Source organism: Lagopus muta, chromosome 3 (assembly GCF_023343835.1).
Source record: "Lagopus muta isolate bLagMut1 chromosome 3, bLagMut1 primary, whole genome shotgun sequence".
Lineage (NCBI taxonomy): Eukaryota > Metazoa > Chordata > Aves > Galliformes > Phasianidae > Lagopus > Lagopus muta.
The window spans coordinates 56,958,406-56,985,050 of record NC_064435.1 but is presented as its reverse complement, the minus strand read 5'-3'; the positions used below and the strand labels follow the sequence as shown (position 1 = coordinate 56,985,050).

The window sequence follows — 26,645 nt, the reverse complement described above, 5'->3', positions numbered from 1 at the left end:
ATATTTACACATGGATATCTTGTGAAGCCTGTGAAACGGACACAACCACATTCAGAAAAACAGAACTGCTTTGAGAAATGTAGTGTAACGCTCTGTTATGTTAATAAGAGTTAAATTCAAGTGTACTTAGAGCTTTATCAAAACACATTGCATTTTAAACTAAGGTACAATTTCTTTCTATAACAAACCTATTTCTACATTTTCCAAGGACACCCATTTTTCTGCCCATCGGCATCAGAAGAAATCAGACCACAAATACATTGATTTTCTCCAAAAAATACTGGAGTAAATAATTGAAACATCTTAGTTTACCTCTTTAACATTTTTATGAAATAAAGGTATTTATTTTCAAAATTCTTATGAAGTAAAAACAGCTGCACTTTTAATTTAAGCAAAGGAAAATTATACAGACTGATAAAAAAAAGTTTTGTAAAAATTCCAAACAGATCATAGAATGACAGAACAACTTGGGTAGGAAGAGCCCTCAAAGCCCACCCCATCCCATGCCATAGGCATGGCTGCCCCCATGAGCTCAGCTGCCCAGGGCCCCATCCAACCTGGCCTTGAGTGCCTCCAGGGATGGGGCACCATAGCTTCTGTGGGCAGCTATTCCCTCCCCTTTCCATTTCTAGTGAGAAGATGATAACAGAGCTGAAATACTTTCTGAATGATTTGTCCCAATCTCTCCAGTCAGCACACATCAAAATATCATTAGTTCTCTCTGCTTTCCTGAGATCCTCAAACACTTTACTTTGCTCACAAGTTGCATTGATTTACTCTCTGTGTAGCAAGTATCCCCAACCTGACCAAATCCTTCTGCAATTGATGCCTCCCTTCCACTGTCCTCTTAGAAGTGTTCTGAAAATATCTACATTGCAAATACATACCCTGAATCTGAAATTTATGTTAAATAAAAAATGTTTCCCTAAAAATTTTCAGTGTCTCTTGAGACAACTAGATGACCAAGGTTTTATCTTTCCCCCTCCCCCATCAATAAATAATTTAATCTCAAAAGTTCCCTCTGAATGCTATCACTTCAAAACAGACCAATTCTTCTAAATCTTTGACAAACTTTGTTCTGAAAAGTTTTACCTGCTATTACTGTTTAGACTAAAAAGTACCATTTTGGCAAGTCATGAAGGAGGTTGAAACATAGCTTAGATTGCCATACGGTAGTCTTTTTAACATTTTAAGCATGTTGACCACCTCTGCAACACCATTATATTCCTAAAAACCATACAGCAACCAACTATTTTCAACATACACTGGTTGATAAGGAAATTCCAGTTTCTGAAAAAAACCCTAGGTTTCTAAAATTCTAAGTTGAGAAGTAGTCAATCCTTCTAGTACCTAAAAAATCCTCTTAAGTAGCGTGCAGAAACCTGTCCAGCAGCTTTGCTCCCAGTGTCTTGCACTACTACTTCTCACAGCCCATATCTCTACAGAAGCAGCAATGTCTTTAACCCAGTATTGCGGAGCTCAGTCAGTAATCTGTATTATCTGTAGCCCAAAAGTTTTCATTTATACTCAGGTTCCCATGCGATTTACATGAAAACTGCATTCACTTCAAGCTCCTTTCGTATTATCAGTGAATACTATATGAAAGTCAGACTGCAGTGGCTCAGAGAAGGAACACACCTGTATTAGATCTGCAGCAGTTTTTGTACAGCTAATTTCTTTGATGTTAGATATTGATGAGCATGCACTGTTTCCAATAAATGCAAGACCTGAATAAAATATCTTAAATTCAGAAGATGTACATTTATCTTCCCATTTAGAACCAGGGTTTATAAACTAGTTGACATGTTGGGAGTTAGAGATAATATCTGCCTCTGTTTTTTTGACATGATTCAAGAATTACAGAGAGTCTGCATGCAATGTATTTACATGATGGTTTCATACCATGCTCTTCTATGTTCACCAAGAAACTGAAACAATCTTTCTTCTGTGAGACTTCTACCTATCTTCATTTCCTTTAGTGCAAACAGTTACAGACAAGCTCCTCTTTGAATTGATAATTTTTTAGAGGTCATTCAGCCCATAATTTCAGGTCCTAGTCACTATCCTGATGGTCCTTCTTAGGAAATTGGACCCAGTGGGAACGTTTTTTCCTTCTGCTTAGTCTATGGGTCAGCATTTTCCTTCCCTTGTACTTCTTAATTCCCTTAAGTGGCAATTATTTAAGGCACAGTTAGAAAAGGTGCAATCTACATTCATCCAATAAAACCTAAATATTAAAAAGGACAGAAAAATCCAGCATGGTTACTAAGGATATATGGGAGAGCATTTAGCATTTGAAAGGTACCAAAGACCTGGTAAATGAAAAGATGGGAAAAATTATGAAGAACTATTGGAAGTAAAGTAGAAATTAGAAGAAGTACAAAAGAACACGTGTACCAGACAGACAAGGCATCCCTGCTTGCAAAAGGTCAAGATCCAAGATGCCACGTCAAGAAATTAATGGAATGTCGGTGCAGCATATGTTGGATCAATGAAAGCAAACAAAAAGAAAGCCCAAAAGAAATTTTAAAAATCAGCATGGAATGCCAATGATTTGTGATTCATTGGAGCAATTACTGTTGAGGGCTCTCCTCCTCACTAATGACTTGATCTAGTAAAGTACACAAGTAATGCTTGATTCAGTCCTTCTGTATCTAACATTATCCACATACATTTAAACATTTCTGATTGCAAAATTACTTAATATTATTTTTTCCATTTTGTGTAGCAGCAAAATTTTCTGATAAACAATTCTGTAATTAAAAAAAAAAACAGAAAATTGAGACAATGGCTTGCAAGTAAATCAAAAGAGACTTGTATATAATAATCATTTAAATGATTTATTAGGAGCACACTCTTTCTGTGCATGTTGTTGAGATGCTGGTAGCACCTCAGATGCAATAGCAAATTTAGTGCCCACTAAATAATAAACAGCCACATTGACAAAGGCCAACAGGTGGTGGTATTATGTAGGCAAAGTGAACTCTGGTATATCGTCACACTGAAATATAGTGTGCTCTCAGGTCTTGCAAGTACATTTTAGTTCAATCCTCCAAGTAATCACAGAATAATAGAATCACCAAGGTTGGAGAAGACCTCTAACATCATCCAGTCCAACTGTCCACCTATCACCAATATTTCCCACTAAACCCTGTCCTTCAATAATTAGTTTGTAATAGGGATGATGCTTATAAAACTCTGTATAGATATTTATATTATACATACACAGGGGTAAATAAATTCACAGCACATTTCAATAATATTATATATTATCTTATAAATAAGCATTTCCATTCTCCAAGTTGCATCTTACACCTTGTGCTTGCCTTAATAAACACAATTACTGAGAGCTTTCTTAGGACCGCAGCATAACTTCCCTGGATGATACACTAAGAGATCTACTCTTAAAAGGATTTCTCCTCATAGGAAAAGAAATTAAATTTTATAATTTTATGGGTGGACAGTCTCCAGACTTCAAAACATCCTGCATAACTCCTGCACAATATACATCTTTACTTTCTAATGCTTCTGCAAAGTTCATCATTATTTTTTATTTCAAAAGTTTTCTTGATGAGCCTAATGTATTCCTTCTTATGTTTATCTCAGAATTTTTATATATTAATATTTGAATACAAGTGTTTCATATTAATACTTAGATTTGCCACATACCAATATGCATACTGTCTTTTCCTGGCAGAATTCAATACTTTGCCTTCCTACATGTGCTACCTCATCTTAAGGGACTTCTACTTCTCTAATTTAATATTTAAGCCTTGCTTTAAAAGTTTTATGTTAGGATATTCTATTTTTAGCAGAAAATAGCCAATAATACATCTCGTGTTCTTCATGAAGGTTTTAATATCTATCAGTGTAATTACTCCAAGTAATACCTTGGAGTAAGATTACCTCTTTTTCATTAGCAAATCTGACATCCCTGCAAAGGCAACAGTCTTTGTGAACACAAGTAGGGAAGCAGTATGTGGCTACCAGCAACATGCAATGGATTACAAATAATTTGCAAAGCAGACCTCTATCTGTCTGATGATCTTTTGAGGGTAGATACAAGGCTGGCTTTAGGACTCGACACAGGAATGTGTTCTGATTTTTGGGTGTTTCTGTGTGGAACCAGGAGTTGGACTCAACGATCCTGAAGGGTTCCATATATTCTATGATCTTATGATTCCAAAACTGATGAGAATTTCTGTTCTCATCTTCTGCACAGCTGGCACCCAGGTGAGGCAAAGTGTTCCTTCCCCAGGAACAGGAAAGCACAAGGAAGAGCGATAGGAAAGCAGATACGAGCTATCACAGAATCCTATCCCCCAGATTATTTATTTAGACACGGGCAAGGAAACTCTAACAGGTCACTCTGGAAGAAAACTAGCTACCTATAACAAATTGGGATGGTCCTTCAGAGAATAAAGAGGGGCAGGAAACTCCCTGAGCAGGGGGACGTGGGCAGAAAGGCATTAACAATGTCAGATTACAACTATGAGTGTCATTGGTGCTATAGATTACAAAAAGTACTTGTGTAATGAACCTATAGCACAAAATCAAATTTTCTGATAGAAAAACAGTGCATGATGTGACAAACATAACCTTCCACTGATCAAAGGCAGTAGGGGAAGTTCCAGACTTCGGTCTAGACAAAAAATTCCCTTTTTCTTAAAATTATATCCCAAACATTTTTTTCCTACTGAGATTCATTCCTTCACTCATTTGAGAATAGTGTTCACTTAATGCAGTATTACTAATGTTAACAGTGGTGGTTTTTTTTGCATGTTAGATGATGTAATATTTGCATCAAAATACTTCAGCACTCTCATGTCACTCAGCAGCACTAAATGCTGACTCCTCAGGAAAAGCAGCTGAGGAACCATGAAATGAACAGCAAAGGCCTTCTATAGGAGTAGCAAAAGCTACATATTAGACAAGGAAAAAAAAAAAATAAAACCATATCTTTCTTCATGTCAGTGGCTACCTGGAAAGTACCAACTCCATGGTCATGACCACCAAGATAGAGACAGTGGCTAGGGAAATTCTTCCAGGCATACAATGCCTCCTAACAGAAGACAGATATAAAAATAATCAAAATGACTCCCGTTTTAGTTTTTTTTTTTTAAATGTAGATTAATTTTCCCTGAAACACAATAATACTTAATCTACATAGGTTACAAGGAACCTAGCTTTCTCCTTTACAAACAGCAAATCACTTATACTAGGTTTTTATTTCAAGCACACACTAAAATTATTATTCTTCACAAAAGAGGAAAGGGAGTGTCTGCCAATCAACATGACATGCTATTGAAAGACTGGCACTAATAGCTATGACAAGAGCAAACCTGTTTGAAGCAGAGCTGCTGCTGCTTTTCTTTTTCTATTTTTTTTTTTAAGTATATCAGCTATCAAAAATAATGTTTTATCTGACTAACAATCCAAGCAGTATTCCTGCAGAAAAGGCTTCTACCTGATTTGCTTATATCTAGCAATGGCAGATTCTTAATATTGATTTAAATTACAGCATTTGAAGAATGTTTTATTTAAACTGTGATAAAGACTAAGAGCAGAACTATATCAAAGTTTAATATGCTTTCAAATAAAATTGTTTATCCATTCTTTGGAGGCTTTACTTAATGTTTGAAATAAGTGTCTGCACAAGGAATTAACTGATTCGCATTTCCATGATTTCACCCATAGCATTCACTGAATTTATATTTCTGTGGCACGATGAATTCAGAGAATATAACAGTAAACAGAGACTATTATTTTATTTTTCCTAATTTGCTTCCAACTTTATACTTCCGACTAAAGAGTCAGAGGTCGTAAAAAGATAAGGGAAAAAATAAATTTGAAATAGAAAATCTCTAGAACACTGGTATAATTGATATATTATCAGTTTATGTGCGTCCAATTCACATTCTGAATAAGTCTGCAGTTTCCACTTGGTAATACAGTTATACCTTGATAAAATCACATAATAGATCACACCATAACTTTTAGCAATCAATTTTTTCTCTTAATAATTTGATAAATGTAGCTGTCAAGTGGGATAAAGATCACAATTTTATTTGGGATTAACTATTTGAACTTTCAGAATTCCGTTCATGAATATTGCAACTGTTACAACTGATAGCATCACAATTTGGTCCCTTGTTGATGATGTAATCAGGTTGCAGCTTGCTGGTACGGCTTGCTTTCTCAAAAGGTAAAGAAATGGAAAGAGGAAAGTGTGGAGGCACAGCCTTTTGAAAACTGAACTTCAAAAAAAGTTCAAAAAATATTTTTCAAACTTATGAATAAAAGTGATTTTGCTGTAAACTTCTCTTTTTTCATTGTTCTCTGGCAAGAGCTAAAACTGTTCTCCCAAACTAAAAAAAGAGCAGGAGGTAGGCCTGGCTTGCTGAACAGATGCTTAATTGACCTGTCGTTTTCATTTATGTCAGACTTCAGAAGCCAATAACAAAACATGAGAATTGCCAAACAGAAGAGCAGAATTTCCTAGGAATTCTTCTAACACCTCTTAAAGTTAAAAATTTATCTGTTCCTATGCATTTTATTAAGAGTTTAAAACTACATATCAGAGAGGAAGATATATCTATCAGATAGCCACAGCTACTTCAAGCTCAGAGAGAAGGAATTCAGTGTCGATGATGGGAATGTCATCTCCAAGAGGAAGACCATGCTGGAGAATTTACATGTGTCCTCAGCTATTCCAGCACCTACACACTTTAGATGCACAGGTGGAACCCTTACCAACAGGCTGTTTTAAGACTTAAGAGCAGAAAGGACTATCAGATAATAGCCTGATTTCTGGTGCATCAAAGCCCATTAAATTATCTTAAATGAGTATTGCAGCGTGCCCAGCAAACTCAGGCCTACCTAAAAGCTATCTTCCAGGAAGGTATCCAGTTTTCTCAAAGTTCAAAGAAGTGGAACAGGGGAAATTTCTTCTGCTAGTTGCTGTCAGAGCTCAATCAAACTCATATTTAAGTGTTTGCACCTTGTTTCTGATTTCAATTTGTCTGACTATGCAGTCAGTAACTATTTTTTTAGGCTTTTCTCAGCTAGATTAGGAGTAGCTCACGTCTGATATTTTCTCCCTGTGAAGCAACTCATACACTATAATCAAGTGTCTATCTATCATTTTGGTCATGAATTATGTAACTTTTCATGAGCACTAAGCCTTCAATCACCATGTAGGCAGCAAACTGCCAAAACACTATCATCATGATCTTTGTTCTGTGGATGCCCAACCCCAGAGACACCTATAATTTTCCACAGCAGCACAAGGCTCTTCCAAGCACACCCCAGAACAGGGCTGCACAGCAAAGGGATGTGGCTCATGCTTTTCCTTCTGCCAGGATCCAAAGGAATAAGCAATCCTCCACCACTGCATACTCCCAGAGAGGCAGACACACTCAGAGCATGCTGGATAATTTGAATGCTTCACAAGCATAGGATTGCTTTCAAGGAAAGAATGGATATACCAAATACAATAAATTCATCTGCCTGCCTTGATTTTTTTTTAATACATGAGAAATAGTTCATGACTCCTAATTCTAAATTAGCAGAACAGCTCCAAGTTTTCTGTTCGATGTCTTAAGCCGTTCCATAATCACATAAGTGACTACAACAAAGCCTTTTTTAAGCAGAAGTTTTTTGCCTTGAACTATGTCAGCATTGCATCTAATTTGCACAAGGGAAATTCAGAGAATAAGCCCATTATAGTAATGCAGAAAAAAATGGGTTATTCTGGTATCCCAAAGCAGCACTCGTTCTCAAGGATCATGTTCACTTTTAATATGAACTACTTCCGCAGCACAGAAATGATACAGAAAAAAAGCCTGATATTGTTGCATAACCTTCAACATGATCAAAACAATAATTAGCAATCTGCTCCTCTTCTCTCCAAAGAACTTTTTGCATTGCAGCCAGTTTAATAGCCACACAAGACCAGTACGCAGTAGTGAGATGCCATGGTTTCTGCAGTGGAATAACGGAGATGTCAATCCATAGATATTTTTCTCTTTGGATATAAATAACGCATCATAATAGTATCATAATGCCTATAAGACAAAAGCTCCTAAATGGCAAACATTTACTTCAAACTAAAATTATCACTACCAAGCAGTGCTGTTTGAAAGCAGAAAAAGTATTGAGGAAAGCAGCTGGAGAACCGATTTCTGTCTTCTACCATAGGTACTGCTCCTTCTCTTGTTCCACTTGTCAAAGCAACGAGCAATTAATTTGGTTAGATAATGGAGTTTTGAACAAACAATGCACAGATTTTGAAGTTTTAGAAAAATGTCAGTAGTTGTACCAGTGTTACCTCTTTCACATACGAGAAAGGTATATTTGTCTATTGAAAGCATTTTAGTTGTTATATTATCATGAGATTATGACAGTGAGAATCCTATAGTGTCTGGATTTAAGCTGAGTTCAATGTTCATTCATGTTAGTTAGAACTACGGCAAAATGCAATCAGTTTTCTGACCTATTTTAAAATTGGTATTCTGCCAACTGGCACTTTTTTGCACATCCAGATATTATCCACCATATGCTGACATGACCTGATGATTGGTTCCAAAATGAAGTGGAATACTTGGCAAATAGAAATATATGGTACAAATTACACACTGCCTCTAGTCAGGAAAGTAAGCAGCCATTCTGAGAAGAGTGAAAGGTTTTAAAATAACTTCAGCACACGCACTTGCATAGAGCTGAATGAAAGCTCCCTAGGTCATCTTCATCCCATGTATGTGACTCAAAAATTATGAAACAATTCCTTATAGAAGAAGATTCAAATCTGACAGAACAATACTAACAGCAAAACTTCAACAAAAGATTAATCTGCATATTAAGGAAGATTTGGCCCACAAAGCTTCTTCCTCCTCTGTTTGGGAAGAGTTTGTGAATTCCAACCACTTTCTTCTCACCATCTGTTCTTTCTTCCTCTCCTCTGACTTACCTATCCTCTCAGTGATGTCTAACTTATCTGCGTCTCCTGAATTAAGATAAAGTTTCATTCAAGTTTGCCATTGTTCCTAGCCTCCTCCCACTAAACTGTTTTCTCCCATTTTTTTGATCCAAAAATTGATTTTGTTGCTCTCCTGTTTTGAACTTCACAATCTCTGCAATATATAAATACATTTTTCCTAAGTAGAAAACATCCCAAACTTTTAATTCTGCTCCTAAAGCAATATCCTTTTTTGCATTCCTCCAGGGATTTTCTCATATATGCTCTCCAGTGTAAAGCCTCAAAAACATACACGGAAGTTATTGTTGGATCTCTGCTGTTCCATATTCTTATGCTAAACACTGTTCTGTTGTAATGAAATATAGGGATTTTTGAAGTAGTACATTCCTTTGCCACTGTATTCCTAAGACATTTTGATTTTCTGTTCTTAGGGGTTTACTACAAGTTAAAAAAAAAAAAAAAAACTTTCCTAAAAAGTTTCAACAAAATTTCAGGATGAGGCATTACCTTAACAGCACATTTCTGATGTTCATGAATTGAACTGTAAACCTTGCTTATGAAACATGAATGGATTTCAGTGCTTGATGCATGGCCATCACCCCTTGTGAAAACTTGCAGAGAACCAAACTCACTTTAAAGTCATGTTCTTCAAAACAGCTAGCTTTCTTATTGCTATCATTTAAGCATGCTCACCGTAGAAAAGCAAAGAATTTGTAAGCAAGAGAAGAATGACCTTACCAGCATGTAGGTACGCCAGATCAGGATTTTCAATATCTGGGTGCAGTTCTTTCAAGTGGTTACGGAACTCTACGGGGATATTGGTTCCATAGTCACATTTAGGACAGTTATACATTTTCACTCCCTCATGCTTTCCTGTATGCAAAATGTGCTTACGGATGTTTTCAGCACAGTTAGATCTAAAAAGCAATGGAAAAAAAAAAAAAAAAGAAATAGGTTATATAATGACAGTATAGATTTGTTCACTACTATCATTCAAGCTGAAAATAAAATCTAGTGATATAACAGAAGATGGGTTATCACTCGTTTTTCTTAATCTGCCCAGTTCTTCCATTCCTTTAAATTCTGACTGGAAGTTGTTCTTTGTATGAAAGCTCCCAAAGATTTTTCAGGTTAACTGAACAATACATTAGAATCAAAAGCATTTCAAAATGAACAGTTCCCACATTTGCAGAAGTCTTACTGTTTTTAATTTTCTAGATGGTAGTCAGTGATGGAGAGAAATTAAACAAAACTCTTTAACATAGCAAAACTGATGTTTGTGTTAACTATTCTGAGCTCTAGGCCCTGAATAAGCCTCCCTACTGAAATGCATGGATACCTATAGTATACCCAACTATACTCAGGTAAACCTGCCTTACAAAGTTCTTAGACTCTACAGGGATTTCTGCAAATGATTTTCTTAAGGATATTCCACAGATTTCTACCTCACCTTATTAACTTCTCCTATAACAGAGAAGTGAGCTGTTTACACCTCTTAGGTTGTGATTTACATCTGAAATACAGCTGTGCAATCAGTAAAGTTTTCATATATAAAAGTCAGAATATATATACAATTAGTTTTAAGCACTTCAATGAAATGCCTCCAATGATATTTCTGAGAAAAAGTGAATAGAAAAAGACCATACAATTATTGTGTATATACAAAGAGGTCCACGATGTGACAGTAGTTTTTAATTTTCAGTCTTTAAAATGTTGGTCTTAATCAAAAATTTCGCAGTAGAATTTCCTACTTACTCAAAATCTGCAATAAAACCCACATATGGTATACTGCAATTTCATTTATTTCTAGCAGAAATAACCAACGATTATTCTTGAAATAACGGTCTACGTACGACAATTTCTTCTGTAGAATTTCATAGCACTAGACACTATTAATTTTAAATTAAGAACATTAATTTAGCTTAACAGAAAAAAGAACAGACAACCAAGCATTCATAAACACTCAAACAGACAGTGGTAGTATTTTGAGCAAGCAATTGTTTACTTGTCATTGTTACAAATATCACAGTAACGAGCACCTAAAAAAGGACCCCCATTATAAACTGGAAGTAGCAGCTTGAAGTTCTGTTGGAGTGCTTGTCTCTCCATTGGAGATGGTCATAGTAAAGATGATATCTGCCTTACGGTGCTGCCAAAGCTCACCCTCTGTCATCTCCATCTGCTATATACTAGTATAATGATCAGACTCCTAAGAATGTCAGGGAAGACACTTATGTTCACTGAAAAATACGGGAAATATTGGTCCTTGGCATCTTTCAGAATTCAGTCCTGAAAAAATTACAGTGTTCATAAATGTTCTTAAAGTGGAACATGTATTTTATTAAAAAAATGGATAGCGTACACTGCAATGAAAGCAGGAGACAATCTGGTAACCTTCTATCATGGGTTATACTTTAAAGGGCAGTGGATTAAAGTAGAGCATACAAATCTGAAATAAAATATCTGTGTCCTTTTAGTTCAGCTCTCATAGTACGTTCAGGAAAGATAAAACTTTTTGCTTTGAAATATTTCTGTGAAATATATAAAGGATCTGTGGAAACCTATGTAAGAGTTGTGAAGAAAACCCAGTCTGTTCAAGTCATAAAAGGCCAGTCCTATCTCCTTTGATTTGTGAATTTGCTTCAGCCACTCAAATGGAGCAAGCCTAAAGTCTCATTTATTTAGCCATCAGTAAAATTCTGTGCCTAAACATGCCCACATACTGATATATCCAGTGTGGGAAATCAAAATTAAAAAAAAATAAATAAAAAATCTACTTTTCTACGTGATGAGCCCAGAAAGGCTTAATCAAAATGAGGAATTGAGATGGCCTCTCATATTAGGTTGCAATGCAGCAATTGAAATCATAAAGTAAACCAGGAAGGTAACAACTGGCAAACCCAAGCACTTCTGAAGCCAAGTGATACCCTTAAATACGACATGACAAAATTGTACTCCATATAAAATACTTTTTAATTATTCAATGCACTTCATCTGTTTTGTTAGCAATCCTCAAGTACTGTACAAATGTGTTATTATATGTATGACAAAAAAACCCCACCCAATTCCATGCATCTCCTATGACTAAACACAGAGCTCTGTGATTTTAAACAGCACTCTATTTTCATTACAGCTATGCCACGATAAACATCTAACTAAAATATTATACTAGTGCAACAGTGATGATAGTTAAACATTTGACAGGCTTTGTGCTATAAAATTAGCTTCCAGGAGTCTATAAACTTTGAGATAAAGATTCCCTTTGTTCTGAAATGTGGCAATGTAGAGCCCAGCACAAAGGAAATTGTTTGAATAAAGTCTGTCTGTTTTTGAGTTCCTCTCTATATTACAGCAGCAAACAAATAAAAGCATCTTTTGAAAATAATAAGCCTGTGTTCCAGTAAGGCTAAACCAGAGCAGAGCTTTTTAGTTAAATTATTATCATTATTTCTTAATGTAAGTATGCCTTTCTCCTTATGATCCATTTTGCATTTTCTAAATCAAATGTATGTATTTCTGGCAATTTTTCCACACTCTGAAATAACAGGAAGGGCACTCATTAGAGAGACTTAATTAGTTTGAAGCTATAGTCTGTGGGTTTGTATTTAATGCTAATGCAGAGAAGCAGAACTGAAATTTCTTTTTTCTAGTGTTACTCACATTTCTTATCAGAAATGAAGAAAGGTTTATGAGACAATGCAAATTCAGTGACAATTCTATTATAGGGAAGTGGAAGACCTCTTGGTGTACTCTTCGATATCCACTGCTGCACATGATGAAAGACGACATGAGACACTGCAGAAGAACTGGAAACATGAGGAGCTCAGCTCATACTTCCCATAAGGGCAACAAACCTGTTTGACTTCCTCTATCAAAGACTGATATATTGGGAAGGATATAGGTGTAATTCCCTCTGCATATAGCCAGGAGAGCTCCTGCATTCCTGTAAGGGACAGAACTGTGAAGTAAAGGAGACAGATAGCAGATTTCTCCTGAGAAATCCAACCACTGCTTATGAGTAACAGAACTTCTCTGTGGCTAAAGACAAAAAAAAAGGATGTTTTTTTTTGTTTTTTTTTTTAAATCTGCAGCGTTCTCCATATACTGATACATTCACATCATTGTTCTAACTGCACACTTATGTTGTCATTAGAAGCCCATTCCTACCAACCAGTTATTTGACTTTTGCTGCTCCTGATAAAGTAAGTACCAGCATATCAACAGCTGGTAATAACTTGTCCATTGGAAAATTTTGTTTCTACGGAATCACAGAATGCTTGATTGAAAGGGACTTCTTGTCCCTTCCAAGAGAAGGGAAGTCATCTTATCCAATCCCTCTGCACAAGTAGAGCTAGCTAGAAGCCTCTGCCCAGGCCCATGGACTGGTGGCTTTTAAAGATCTCCAGGCAAAATACTCCACAATCTTCCTGGGAAAACTGTGCCAGTGCTCTCTCACCTGCACAGTAAATAAAATGTTTCCTAGCGTTCAGTGAGAACCTCTGGTGTTCCAGCTTGAGCCTATTGCCTCTTGTCCTGGCAGTAGGCACCACTGATATCTTCTTGATAACTTCCTGTCATTTATAAGATTTTATAAGATTCCTTTGAGCTTCTTCTAGGTTGAACCAGCTCTTTGAGCTTTAAAGCAGGTGAATGATGCTCCAGTGCCATTCCAGTGACTCTGGACAGTCCAGGAAGTTCATATCTCTCTTGTACTGGGAAGCCCACAATGGGATACATCACTCCAATGTTGAGTAGATGGCAAGAATCACCACTCATCACCTACCCACGATACTACTTTGAATGCAGACTAAATACTGTTAGCATTCTTTGCAGCAAGGGCACATTTCTGGCTCATGTCTGCTTGGTGTCCAACAGGACTCCCAGGTCTATTTCTGCAGAGCTGTTTTCCTGTGTTCCCAGTGCATCCTGGTGCTTGGGGTTGATCCCATACAGGTGCAGAACTTCTCACTTTTCCGTAATGAACTTCAGGAGTTTCCTGTCCATCTCTCCAGCTTGCTGAGGTCCTTCTGGATGGCAACACAGTCCTGTGGTGTAGCAGTCATTCCTTCCAGTTTTGAGACACCCGAAAGCTTGCCATCTATAGTAGAGCCTAGAGTTAACTATTCCAAGGATGAGAAGAAATTGTTTCTTCAACTGCAAGCACAGTCACCATGCACAGAAGGTCAAGAAAGCCAAACGCTACATACCATAAACCTCAGTGCCCTCGCATACTCCTTAGCAGCATTTACCTACTTTGTGGAAGAGTACAGAGAAAAGTGGAAGGTTAGAAGAAGCATGAATTGACACAAAGTTTCGTCAACATGAGAAGTTTCAAAATTTACACTGTCTTCCCCCTTCCACTGTCTCTCTTATTTATCAGTTCTGTTACCAAAATAGCGCACTGTGCTAGAAGCACTAAGTGGAACATCTACAGGAAAAGGAGGAAAAAAACATGCCACCGGTACCAAGGTACAGGGCAAAAGTTCTCTTAACTGCTTCCCACCCTAATCACAGAATCTCAGAATGGTTTGGGTTGGAAAGGCCCTCAACGCTCACCCCGCTCTACCCCCTGCCATGAGCAGGGCTGCCCTCCAGCAGCTCAGCTATCTAGGGCCCATCCAACCTGGCCTTAAATGTCTCTAGGGATGGGGCACCACAGCTTCTCAGGGCAGCTGTGCCAGTGCCTCACCGCTCTCTGAGCAAAGAATTTCCTCCTAATATTGCATCTAAATTTCCCCATTTAGTTCAAAAGCATTCCCAATAGCCCTATCACTACTATGCTGTAAGGAAGAAAACACTGCTGTTCCTCTGATCCCTAGAAGTATGTAACAGTGCCCCTACTCAGCCATTTTCTCAATTGCATTGGCAAGCCATGCCTGGATTCTTCAGTAAAACTAGGTCCTCCCCATCAGAAACAGCAATACTACTAGGAGTTCCAGGATAAAAGAGCACAGATGTATACTTTGCAGGAAACATAGGCGAGAATTCTAAGTCAGTGGCAAGGAACTATGTGAGGAATTATGAGCCTTGGAACAAGTTCGTGCTGGGTGGAAACAGTCAGCCTGAAAGTCTGAGTTAACATTGGTCACTATTCCTGATCATCTCTCTAGAACTCCTAGCCAGCCAGGGAGCAACACAAGTGGTAAGAGAAAAGCCTCAGGCATCCCCTCCCCATGCAGGGCAGCTCAGCCCTTCTACTGGCAGGCAGAAAGGGATCATGCTCAGTGCCTTCCCAGCCAGCAGTCTGGTTTAAGCAGCCCATGTAAACAGCAGCGTTCAGCAGCCAGCTGCAACTGTGACTGTCCAAAACTGGAGGTATTTCTTGTCCTCATACTTTCTGGGGCATTTCTGAAAATAAAAACCCTTAAGTTCAAAAAGCTTGCTATGTTAATTCTAAACTTGCCTATCAATAGTATGAGTGCTTCTATAGTTTCTAAGGGTTTTGTACACAATAATGTATTAACAATGTATTCAACAACATGAAATATTGTGAAATATAGCAGGAAACAATCTATTTTTATTAAGATGTTTGTCCCAATTTCAATTTCCTATTAGTAACTCTTCCATTATACAGTACCTGATGCTTTCAGAAAGGTGCTTGCTGTAAGACATGGAAACAGAAGGCTTTGAAGGTACAAATGAGGCAAAAAGTGTTAATTGTTTAAGTTTTAAAAATTTTAGCACCCTACAGGGATCACATTTGCACAACGTAAAGCTTTTTTGAAAAGATTTCTCCAGGACACCAGGTACAAACATCCTCATGCTGCAGAGAGATGCATATAACCTAAAGGCCTTTTGGCAGCTCCATGGATGTCACTATTTACAACATGAAAACAAACACAGTGATACAGCCAGCTGAGTTAAAAGATTGCTATTTTTTCCTTCTAGTCAGTACGAATCAAGTTCACTCTACTACAGAGAGCACTCCGAAGGTCTTCTGCACTGTTTATACCTTGCTATGCAATACATGAGAAGCACACAAACGGCACTGTTTTGACTGAAGTACAGCAAACTCACTGCATACCTTCTTTCAAAAATCCAAGCAGCTATGATGAAAACAAACTTCAAGAAATCAGTACGTGTCAACGATTCCTCTCTGGTTAATAACTGAGGTGACTAACAAAAAATTGCAGGTGTTTTGCTTACAGGAAGTGCCAGCTAATTTGGATAACTGACTTTAGTTATTGCAGTTCTGATTTTAACTAGAGAAGCAGAATCACAGATATCTCAAAACAAGGTCATAAAGAACATTTAGCTTGATCTCACGAACATTTCAATTCATAGAATGTTTGCCCAGTGATCCTTGCTTAAACCCTCACCCCGTTTGCTGTTAAAACATTATTTTCTGAGATACGCTGAAATCCAAAGGAATTCACTGTAATCATAGGCAAATCACACTACAGTTAATCACTCTCACAATTCAACATATTCCTTACACTATGGAGTCCAACTAACAGATGCTGCTGCATGTCTGACACTTGCTGCTCAACTGAAGAGCTCTCTGCTATCCAAACTCCTGTTGAAATTTCAGCTGAGCTACAGAGGCAGAGTTCTTTTCATTTCACTTCGGGAAATCACTAAGCTTCTCCTAAATCCTTTTCAATTGTAAACATCAATTTAAGATTTAAATACCAGAATGCATTTTGCACACATACTACACACACAGATGCTAGAATTTCCACTTTCTCAAGATTCTCAGCCAAGCCTGGATTCTGGCAGCTCCCCAGTACTCCTCAGCATGCCAAGAGCTCCTGTTCATTCAGATATATAGAGAACTTTCAGTTTCATGCAGCATTGCTGCATCTAAAACCACCACCTTTCTTCTGATTTTATTTCTTAGTCACACTAAACTGCATAAAAACTGGCACTTGTGTGGGTGACAAAGCCTTCAGCAAACGAGAATGAGCCCAAGTGCAGCAGCTGCAAAAATGAAGTAAGAAGGGCTACTTACCATTGGAAAGACATAAATAGATAGGGATCTCCAACAAGAGACACCCTCACCTCCACTGGCAACCCTTAAATGAAGTCTAGGAAGGGGCGGATCCTGGCTCCACCCCTTCCAGTCACTCAGCTGCATTGCATGCACCTGAGCTCCTCTGAGTTGGCCCTGCCTTCCCACCAGGTGCTCAATTGCTGTTTCAAGCTATGACTTAGCATTTCCACCACAGATGTAAGGGATGTAAGGGATGTAAGGGATAACACCTTCTTGATAGGAGTGATAGAGTTCAATACACTATTGCCAAAGAAACAGTAAAAGACAAAAAAAATGTCATAGACAAAAATATATTTTGAAATGTATTAACATCATAATCATAACAGAACTGTAATTGTAATAATACATTAACACATATGTAACATAAATGTGCATACATATATGAGAAATGTGGTACACTTTCATACATTTTCTCACTCTTTTTATTACTATCATACATGCAGATTACTTTTCCCTCACCTTTTCTCCTTTAAAAGCAAAAATCCTGTCTTGTATTTTAAGTTTTAAATGAAGAAGAATCATGTAAGTAGTCAGGCTGTGCAACCAACTTCAGTTATCAAGAGACTTCTGGCATCACTGCCAGAATTAGCAGCATTCAGCTCCAGGTGAACTTGGGAGGTCAGCTATGATGTACCTAATGCAAGCTCAGTTCTGCCTACGTACCTGCTGGCAGACACCCCTTTATGCTGTCCACCTCTTGTGGACAGTGGCAAGGAACTGCTGGGAACAACAACATCTTGTACAGTATAGCTGTTTCTGCCGTGAACATTTGTCTACAGCTGATGCTTTTCAACCACACCAAGCTAAGCTGACCAAAATACATATCCATCGTGCCACAAAATGCATGCTTAACAATCTAGTGGCCGCTTGTGTTGCTGTGCTTTACATGTCTTGCCATGCATTGCATGTATTGTCACTCAGAAAATATGAAGTAGCCCATAAAAGAGCACACTACATTTACATGTCTAAGTGAGATTTTATGACACAACCAGATTCACAAAGAAAATAATAAAAATGTATTTGGGATTTATTCTGACAGTATTATAGAAACACCCAGGGATAATAATCGTAACACTTGCTGCTTTTCCACATTTATAGCTTTGCATTTTTTTCTATAATGATCTATTTGTTATGACATACAGTATGTGTGACAGATGTCCAGTGCTGGCTGCTAAAAAGTAGCAGAGCCCTGTAGGGAAGCAGCAAAAACTTGTGCGTCAGCACTGAAAATGATGGAAGATTGATAATTACTGCTTGTGCCACAGCTCCATTCAGCAGACCAGCATGTCCAAAACGTAACCTGGCCACAGATTTACTATTTTATTTATAATGAGCAAACATCCTGATTTCAAAGAATTGTTCTTACAAATAGAGGTGCTAAAAGAGTCAGTCACCATAGCCAAAATACACTCTTTTACAGGGAAATTCAGGGCAATTCTGATTCTGAGGGGAAACAAGAAGTGAAGTGGTCTGGTTTAGCTTACCTGCTAGGAATCTGTAAGGCAGGTTACAACCTTGCACTGCCAACAGCCAACATATAAAAACAGTGCTGGTGATGAGATTGATGCGTGAATTTTCAGCCAGTGTATTTTTCCCAAGAAATAAATACTTATTTCACAACAATTCATTATATAAAGAAAGTTTTGTTTTTGCAAAAAAATAACCTTGCATTTCAAGAAAATAATGGCTTCCAGCCCTAATTGTTCCTATTAACTCTTCTTTCTTCAGGAAGAGATTAATAGGAATCATTCAGACAGAAAGCTAGAAGTTATGTCTACCACTAGAAGTGGGAGGAGGAGCAGGTGGAAGGGAAGCAGTAGCAGGGCATGTGCCTCAGCTCTTCACTCACGCTGGGGTCCCCCTGCAAGGGGAAGGGGTGCAGCTGAGAGCTTGGCTGCTCAGCTTCAAAGGGTCTGCCTGAGCAGTCCTTGAGAAAGAGCCACAAGGTCTCTTTCTGCTGACTATGAGGAAAAGAAAAGAAAGTATATTTTCAAAGCCTCCTGCTGAAAATGCTCCCTAACATTTAGCAGGACTTCAGCCTCCCTGCATGCAGAGGTGGCCCTGCCACAGCTGGGTTCACGGGCCTCCCAACAAGGCCTGCCTGCAGCGTGAGGGAAGCACAGACCTGCTGCATGCAGCACGCTGCTGCACCATGTCAGCCAAGGTTTAAGTGGCAGCAATAGCAGGTGGAGTTCATCTATTTCACAGTAATGGAGAATAATCACTCCATTGTTCATGGGCTTCCTCCCTCCCCCTTTCTGTTCTTGTTGGAGCAGATGGCATAAAATAGAAGTTGGTCTGAGAAACGGCATTTCTGCAGTGGCATAAGGACAGAGATTGGGCTTTAAGCATCATAGGCCCTGATTTAGCAAGGTAGTTCGGCACTTGTGCAGCTTAAGCACAAGCAGCCCCAGTGACTTGAAAAGGATGACTCACAAGCTTAAATTTATGAACATGATCAAATATCTTGCTGAAATGAGGCCATGGAAAGCATCCACTTTTTCAAAAAGCTAAAAGGAATTTAATTGAAGACACACTTTCCCTTTCAACATCAATTTTTTCCCTATTGTACTTCCTTTAATGACCACATAAAGTTACAGAACAATTCTGTAGGGTCTGTTTGTATATCCTCAGGAACCTATAAAATATTTTCTCAAATATAAAAGTGCAGATGGAGCCTAAGAAAAGGTGTGGAGTTTAAAGACTGCAATGAGATGAATCTGGACTCCTAATGTTGCTGGAGTCAGAAAGGATAGCAGCAGACCCTAAAGGCTGCCTGTCAATCTCAGATGCAGATGGCACTTCTTCCAAATGGCCTTTGTGTCAGTTCCTTCAGCCATTTTAGTGACAACACGGCTCCCTAGAGGGCAAATCCTGTTGCTTTGCAGCCTGGATTCACATCCAGGGCACTGTGGTCTGTACAGTCTCCATTCAAAGTAGGATTTTTTAATGCTAATATACTGCCTCTTCTTGCCCTGTGTCCCAGCCTATGTCCCAGCCCCTATGCAAAAAGAGATGGTCATTTTCTTCCTCATTTCAAATGTTCCAATTTGTCTTTGGAATAAGCATTGTTTGAAAGATTCACTTTTGTTATGCGTGCCAAAAGTATATTAAAAAATCCTGATTATTAACAATGACAAGTCACAGAGAGTAAGTAGAATGGTATCAGAAGCTAGGTTTGTTCAATTGAAGTGTGTACACATGCAGCCACACATCAGGTTTCATGCCTCTGCACAGATCATACAAGTAACTCATAGAATGCTAAAATACAGTGAAAAACATGAATGTTGAAAATAATTAGTGATTAAATCACAGTTTAACGTGAGCTTCCAGTGTGATGCTGTAAGAACAAAGGTTCCATGTAATCTTTAGATGTATAAACAAGAAAGTAGCAAGCAAATGTAAGGATGCAATGTTCTTTCTGTGAAAAAGAAGAAACTAATTACAATGTCTCTACTTCCCATACTACCGCCTACAGTTTAGGAAGGACACAAAAAGCTACAAAATGGTTATAAATGGAAATACAAATTAAGGGAGGGAGGGGGAAGGGAAGGAACCCACAAAAATTGAAAAACCCTCTGCTTATTACATTTGAGCTTGGGGAATGAGTAACAGAATAAATGCATGATCAAGGGACACTTCAACTTTGAGAAAATCTATGGCAAAACCAAAAATAATAACTATGACTTATAGTTAAAATCAAATGAGAAATAAAGCAGAATTTCTTCAGCAATTACAGCAATTACCCCTTCAAGTAAGGGGAATGGCTTCTCCAACTTCTGATGTTTTCAAATCAAACCTGAGTATCTTTCTAAAAGACAAAATTTGGTCAAACACAGGAAGCACAGTACAGAGCAAAGTGGAAAAAAAAACCTATGCAGTTTATTTTATGTAGAAGGTCAGACTGGCTGAGCTTAAGGCTTTCTCCGGGCTCAAAGTCTACAAGAAGTACACTTTAAGTCTGAAAAATGTCATTGTGAGGTCAGACATTTATTGTGTTTCCATGATGTCATGGAAATTTGTTCAGTCTGCAAATTAAAATATATCCTTCCTGGCTGTCAATACTGCAAAACCATCTTAGGTTCTGAAAGTCAAATCTGGTTCTTTCACTGGAGATATGATTGATTAGCTGGTCTGAGATCTCCCTTGAAAGTATATATTGGAGAAACATCACTCTCTTCACATTATGTCCTCATAATGCCATTGTCTGCACAAAAATAAGTAAATGCAGCAATTTGGCTCTGTACTTTCAGCTTACTTCACAGTCATCATTCACCCAAGGAAAATCTGTTTTGAGAGTAGAAAGCAGCAAAACTTATTCTTTGTTCCTTTGAGAGTACATCTGCCTATAAGGATGTCCTACAGATCAGTAAGAAATTGTAATTTTCACATAGGCAGGTTTTCAAAGTACAGCAACACATCAAGTTCAGTGTGCTACACACTTTACCAAGGGACACTTCTTTACTTTACCAAGGGAACAGAGTTGAATGAAAGTGTATTTAAATTACCTAGCATACCTAGTGTGTATACACAGAGTAAAACATACAAGGTTTTCTGGTACTGCTAAGCGTTTCTGGCACTTCTTCAGACTATTTGAAGTTCCAGATAAGTTGTCTTGTAAAATTGTTTCATTTGGACCACTCAAAATAAATAAATCATTATAAGAATAAATCATTTCTGTTCATTCAACTACACATAATTATGTCTGAATATTAGATATGGTATTTTAACTAGATGAGAAATCATGGCAAGACTAAGTCTATTGACTGAGAAGCATAGGAATTGCCTGAAGTATACTGCTTCAAAAAGCTGGTAGAAACTCAAGAAGAAAATAACTTAAACACCAAGGAAAAGCCTTCTGAGCATGTGTGCAAAGGTTTGGTCCTAAAGAAAAAAAAACAAAATATACCATATTACACCAAAATAACCCTCTTTTATTTAGTATAGACTGTGGTATGGACTTGCCTTTTTGACCACAGAGAGTTAACCTGAAAAAAGGGAAAGGTGGTAAAATACGAAACTTGTTCTTTGGCTTCATCTTTCACATTCCCATATCATGCCAGAGCAGAAACTAATGAACTTACTCATCTTTGAAAGTCCTTTTGCATGCTTCTTCCTTCACCCTTAACTTTGATCCTTGTGGATCTTCCCTTATGTGCGCCAATTTTAGTGATATAATATGTGCGCTTTTATTAGTTGTGTTCTGATGATTTCTACTGAGAGATACTTAAAGCTTATACAAGTCAAAAACTATTTCATCACTTCTGAAGAAAACTAATAGGGCAGAGTCACCGAATGATAAGAAAGAGAGAGAGACCACTGAATTTATTTAATAATCCATGTCCATTTCACAAAAATGGCCTGTGTAATCCTTTTAAAAATAATAACCTGTTCATTTCAGACCTTGCACAATGCTTCCCTTTGTCCCTTGTAAGTCTCTCAAATGTCTTATTTTAAAGGAATATATAGTACTCCCGGAAGACATTTTCCCATTTCTATTCTCTTCAACTCCTGTGAGCCCTTGTTCTGTGTGATAAGGCAATCTCCTTCGGGATCTGAGCTGTGTAGTTTCGCACCACGAGTGACAAGGACTCGACTTGAATAACTGCTGTGCGCAGGTTGTAATTATGTCAGCTGGAGTGTTGAACAAGGGGACTGATTAATGTGAGCCCCAGCCCAGGCACAGTCCCTATCAAAACCTTCGTGCAGGCCAGCAGTGGGGATGGGTTAAAGCAGAAAGACAAAACATGCTGTATCGTCCATGATAGATGAATTGCTCCAACAGTCTTAAGGCAGATGTTCCAGGACAGTATAATATACAATTACTCTGCCTTATCACCTTCCCAGGGACAATAAAGCTTCCTCCTTCTATAGCTCATGTGAGTGAAGGCAAAATTAGTTTTACTTTTACAACACTGACTCACTTATCATGTTGCCTTGATTGTGCTTTTACAGCTAAAGAAAACATATATTCCACTCTTAAACAAAACAAAACAAAACAAAAAAGGAAAAGAATCCCACAGTCCTCACCTTTCATATAAAACCAAAATATTCCTTTGAATCCGTTTTGACCACAGTCACAACAACTAACTTTAGAACAACTAGACCTATTCATAGGCACATAGTACAGAAGAACATTACAAAATCAAGTTAGAATGCAGAAACTGTAAAAAAAAAAAAACCAACATAAAAACAGAACACCCATAGGTTCTGTCCAAAAGATGCTGCCCATGTGAATAACATCCCTTTAGTGACTGTTTTAACTAAGCACACATTCTAAAAATACCACAGTACTCTTGTAAAGCAATTCTTTGAGACGTCATTAATCCACATACCTCTTCAGAGGCCACAGAAGTTTACTGTGTAACTATTATAAATAATCTAAGTATTTTCCAAAAAGTAAGCACAAATTAAGTAAATAGTAGAAATGTATGAAGAAAACTGTATGTATAATTATTTCTTTTTTGTTACTAAATGAATGCATACAGGTTTGGCTGTGGTTTTTTTTTAATTCTTGAGGGGATGGAAACAGACTGTATATATCAGGGCTACTTCCACTGGCTTGCGGAACAGCAGCTTAATATCATGAAGTGAATAGTAAGAGAAGAAGAGAGCTCATAATATCCTGGTATCATTTCTTTCTAAATACTTCATGGTTATAGATCAGAAAGCTATGCTTTAAAGAAAAAAGTCTAAATATTTTAGCTTGCATTCTAAGATCCATTGCTTTCAGTGCTACCCTTTCTTCAGCTGTATAATAATGACATGATAACAAACAAAACAAAACAAAAGAAAAACAACAACAAAAAAATGCAGTCAGAAATGCAGTCAGAGAGACACATATTTTAAGGTCAGGTTTAATAACAACTCAAGACTAAAACAGCCAAGGCTGATCCTGACAGTGCTTAAGGCTGCATATGCTGAAGTATTTGAAAAATCTATTTATATACATTTAGTTCTCATGAAAGGTATTTGGTTACTAGTCCTAGCAATGAGAGATTAGATTTTCTAAGGAGACTATGGGAATTAGGCACTGAAATTGCACTTCAACTGAATGCAGGCCTCCAGCTGTTCAAGCTTCTTTGAGGCTTTAGCCATTAAAGACTATCACAGTCTTGACAACAGTAGGGTTTCATCACAAGGGTACAGGCTTTCTTATACTCCTGTGGTGAAATGCTATCCTATATTTATGATGTAAAGATTGGCTCCAAGAAAGCTGGTATGTTCCCACCGCACAGCACATTGACTTGAGAGGATACCATTACAGAATGATGTTATGCCACTCATTGTATGGAAGAACAACAGAAAAATCAGAAACATTACAGTCTAAATACTGAAAAGAATAAGACAATTCAGAAATTTCAGAAAATTTTGCAAAAGGAAAGACACAGCATCTGTAATATAGGTTAGAAATAAGCTTTTGGTGCCCCATCCCTGGAGGCATTCAAGGCCAGACTGGATGTGGCTCTGGGCAGCCTGGTCTGGTGGTTGGCAACTCTGCCCAAGACAGCGGGGTTGAAAGTAGGTGATCATTGAGGTCCTTTTCAACCCAGGCCAGTCTATGATTCTACGATTTTGTTTGATTCAGGTACGCTGCTGGGCTTGGCAGTACTAGAAGACAACCAAGCCTGTTTACCAAATACAGTTAGTGGAAATAGGAAAGACCTAATGCAGGTCTCAAGATTTGCTTAAATTAGGGACCTACTTTTTCTAAAAGAAAAAAAAAAAAGTGTAGGTAGCCTATATGAAGCATCAGGGCTCCTATCTGCTCAGGAAAAGGAAGCACTGTTGTACCTCCTTAGCTTTCTAGAAGTCAAGGCACTAATATTGGAAATAGAAATCCTGAGTTTTGGGCTGCCCTTATCTTCATGAGGGCTGAATCCAATTTTCCTGAGTCCCTGAAAAGCGTATTAGCTGGCATGAAATATCCTGCACATACTTTTTCTTCCTGAAACTCTGCCAATGAACAGCAAGGAACAGCTAGAAGCCTAAAGAACTTCTAATTTCTCTTTTCACCATTACTCTTCTGTTTTCATTTATGATGCCCATATAAATTTCCTACAAAATCCAAACAGCTGGCTCCCAAGCCCTTCTTCTGTGTCCTCTTATCTTGAAATCCTAAGTAGTAGTTAGAATCAAGCTTTGGATGGCACTGTTGCTATTAATTAAATGAATCTTGGCTTGTCTGATTTTCAGGCCTTTAAGAATAGGCCTGCTTCCCTAAAGGGTGTAATAAAAACCTTGAGGCAGAGATACCACCTCCCCAGGGCTATGCATGCTCCGTGCATGTCTCAAGTCATTTCACTTAGCTGTGCAAGAACTTGCAATCTCAGTAGACAGGGAACACAGAAACAGAAATTCTGAAAGGGGCAGCTGCTCTGGAGTTTAGATTTTTATATGTTATGATTCAGGGGATCAGGATCCCACCTGTGAAGTAGAAACTAGGAGTATTTGAGTTCTTGATACCACAGTGTACTTGCTTAGCTTAACATTTATATCTTTCAAGTTACAAAGTCTTGCAAAAAGTGTTAGCAACTCCCTGGCTATCCATTTCTCTCTTAAGAAGCGTGTACTTCATGACAGGTGGAGAATCATGGCTTCACAGAGGTGATGTGATTAATATCAGTGGGGCCAGGACTTCAATCTGCCTTCACTTTTGTTTTACAGCATCAGCCCCATAACAGCAGACACTGTCCAGCCCTTCTTTCAGGGAGAGCTGACTCCTACATGAGCAATTGAACAGAGATGTTTAGATGGAGAGAAGCTGAGCCATCATCCTTCCTGTTACAGTACCCCTGCCATACTACTGGTGAACTGATGCTAAAAATGAGCACTTGAGAGCAGAAAAAGAACATGAAGATTCTTCTGTAGAATGCTGTAACATGGTCTGAGGAAAAAAAAAGAGATTCAAATATAAAAAAGCAAGCCAAGAACGGGTGAGGCTGGACAAGAACTCAGCTCGAATAAACAAATACTATATTTACCTTTCAAAATATACCCAGAGTGTTAATAGAGCTATCATCACCCAATGCTGTAAACATGCCTTATCCCTTGCACCACCACAGGCAACACATGGCTGTTCCCTGCTGCACTCGTTGGCTGCACATAAGGGATGACTGCCTGATTTGATGTTGCTGTGTTTTTTTTCAAACAGAATGGATAGCAGCCACCTGCTTTGCTGTAGCAAGGGCTTGGATTTAGGGCTTCTCTCTCCAGTATGACACAGATTTGAACAAATCTAGTACAGAATCCTTTATCTTCAAAACCTTTCTTCTACTTGAAAGCATTTTTACTGCTTCTCAAAATGACTAGATTTTAGCATACAAAAATCAATCAACTAAATACTGTATATGACTGTGCTATAATATATTAGTGCTGATCAAAATCTTAAAGGCTGAGTAATTAAAATTCAAATTAAAATGTGATGAAAGTCACATTTAGTCACCTAAAGGGAAAGGCTGCATTCCAAATAGGTACAGAACCTCTGGACCCTGAGAATTTGTGGATGCTCATTATCACTAAAAACATGTAAAAACTCTTGGTATTTGGTCAAACTTTTCTTCTTTAGACTTATGTGTTACATCACAGTTCATCAGCATGTGACCTGAAAAGAAGTATGGGAAATGTCTGTAATGAGAAGATTTTTCCAAATCACCAACTGAAAAAAAAAAAAAA

The 26,645-nt window shown here is 37.9% G+C and overlaps 1 protein-coding gene across 18 annotated transcripts in view; it reads right to left on the bottom strand.

Moving 5' to 3' along the window:
* ZNF407 (zinc finger protein 407) overlaps positions 1-26,645 on the bottom strand; it is a 346,606-nt gene that overhangs the window by 84,902 nt on the left and 235,059 nt on the right. For all 18 annotated transcript variants that reach the window (XM_048940492.1, XM_048940485.1, XM_048940490.1 and 15 more), the window contains one exon: positions 9,716-9,894. In XM_048940492.1, the coding sequence (XP_048796449.1) occupies positions 9,716-9,894 (179 nt within the window). The remainder of the gene's footprint in view (positions 1-9,715; positions 9,895-26,645) is intronic.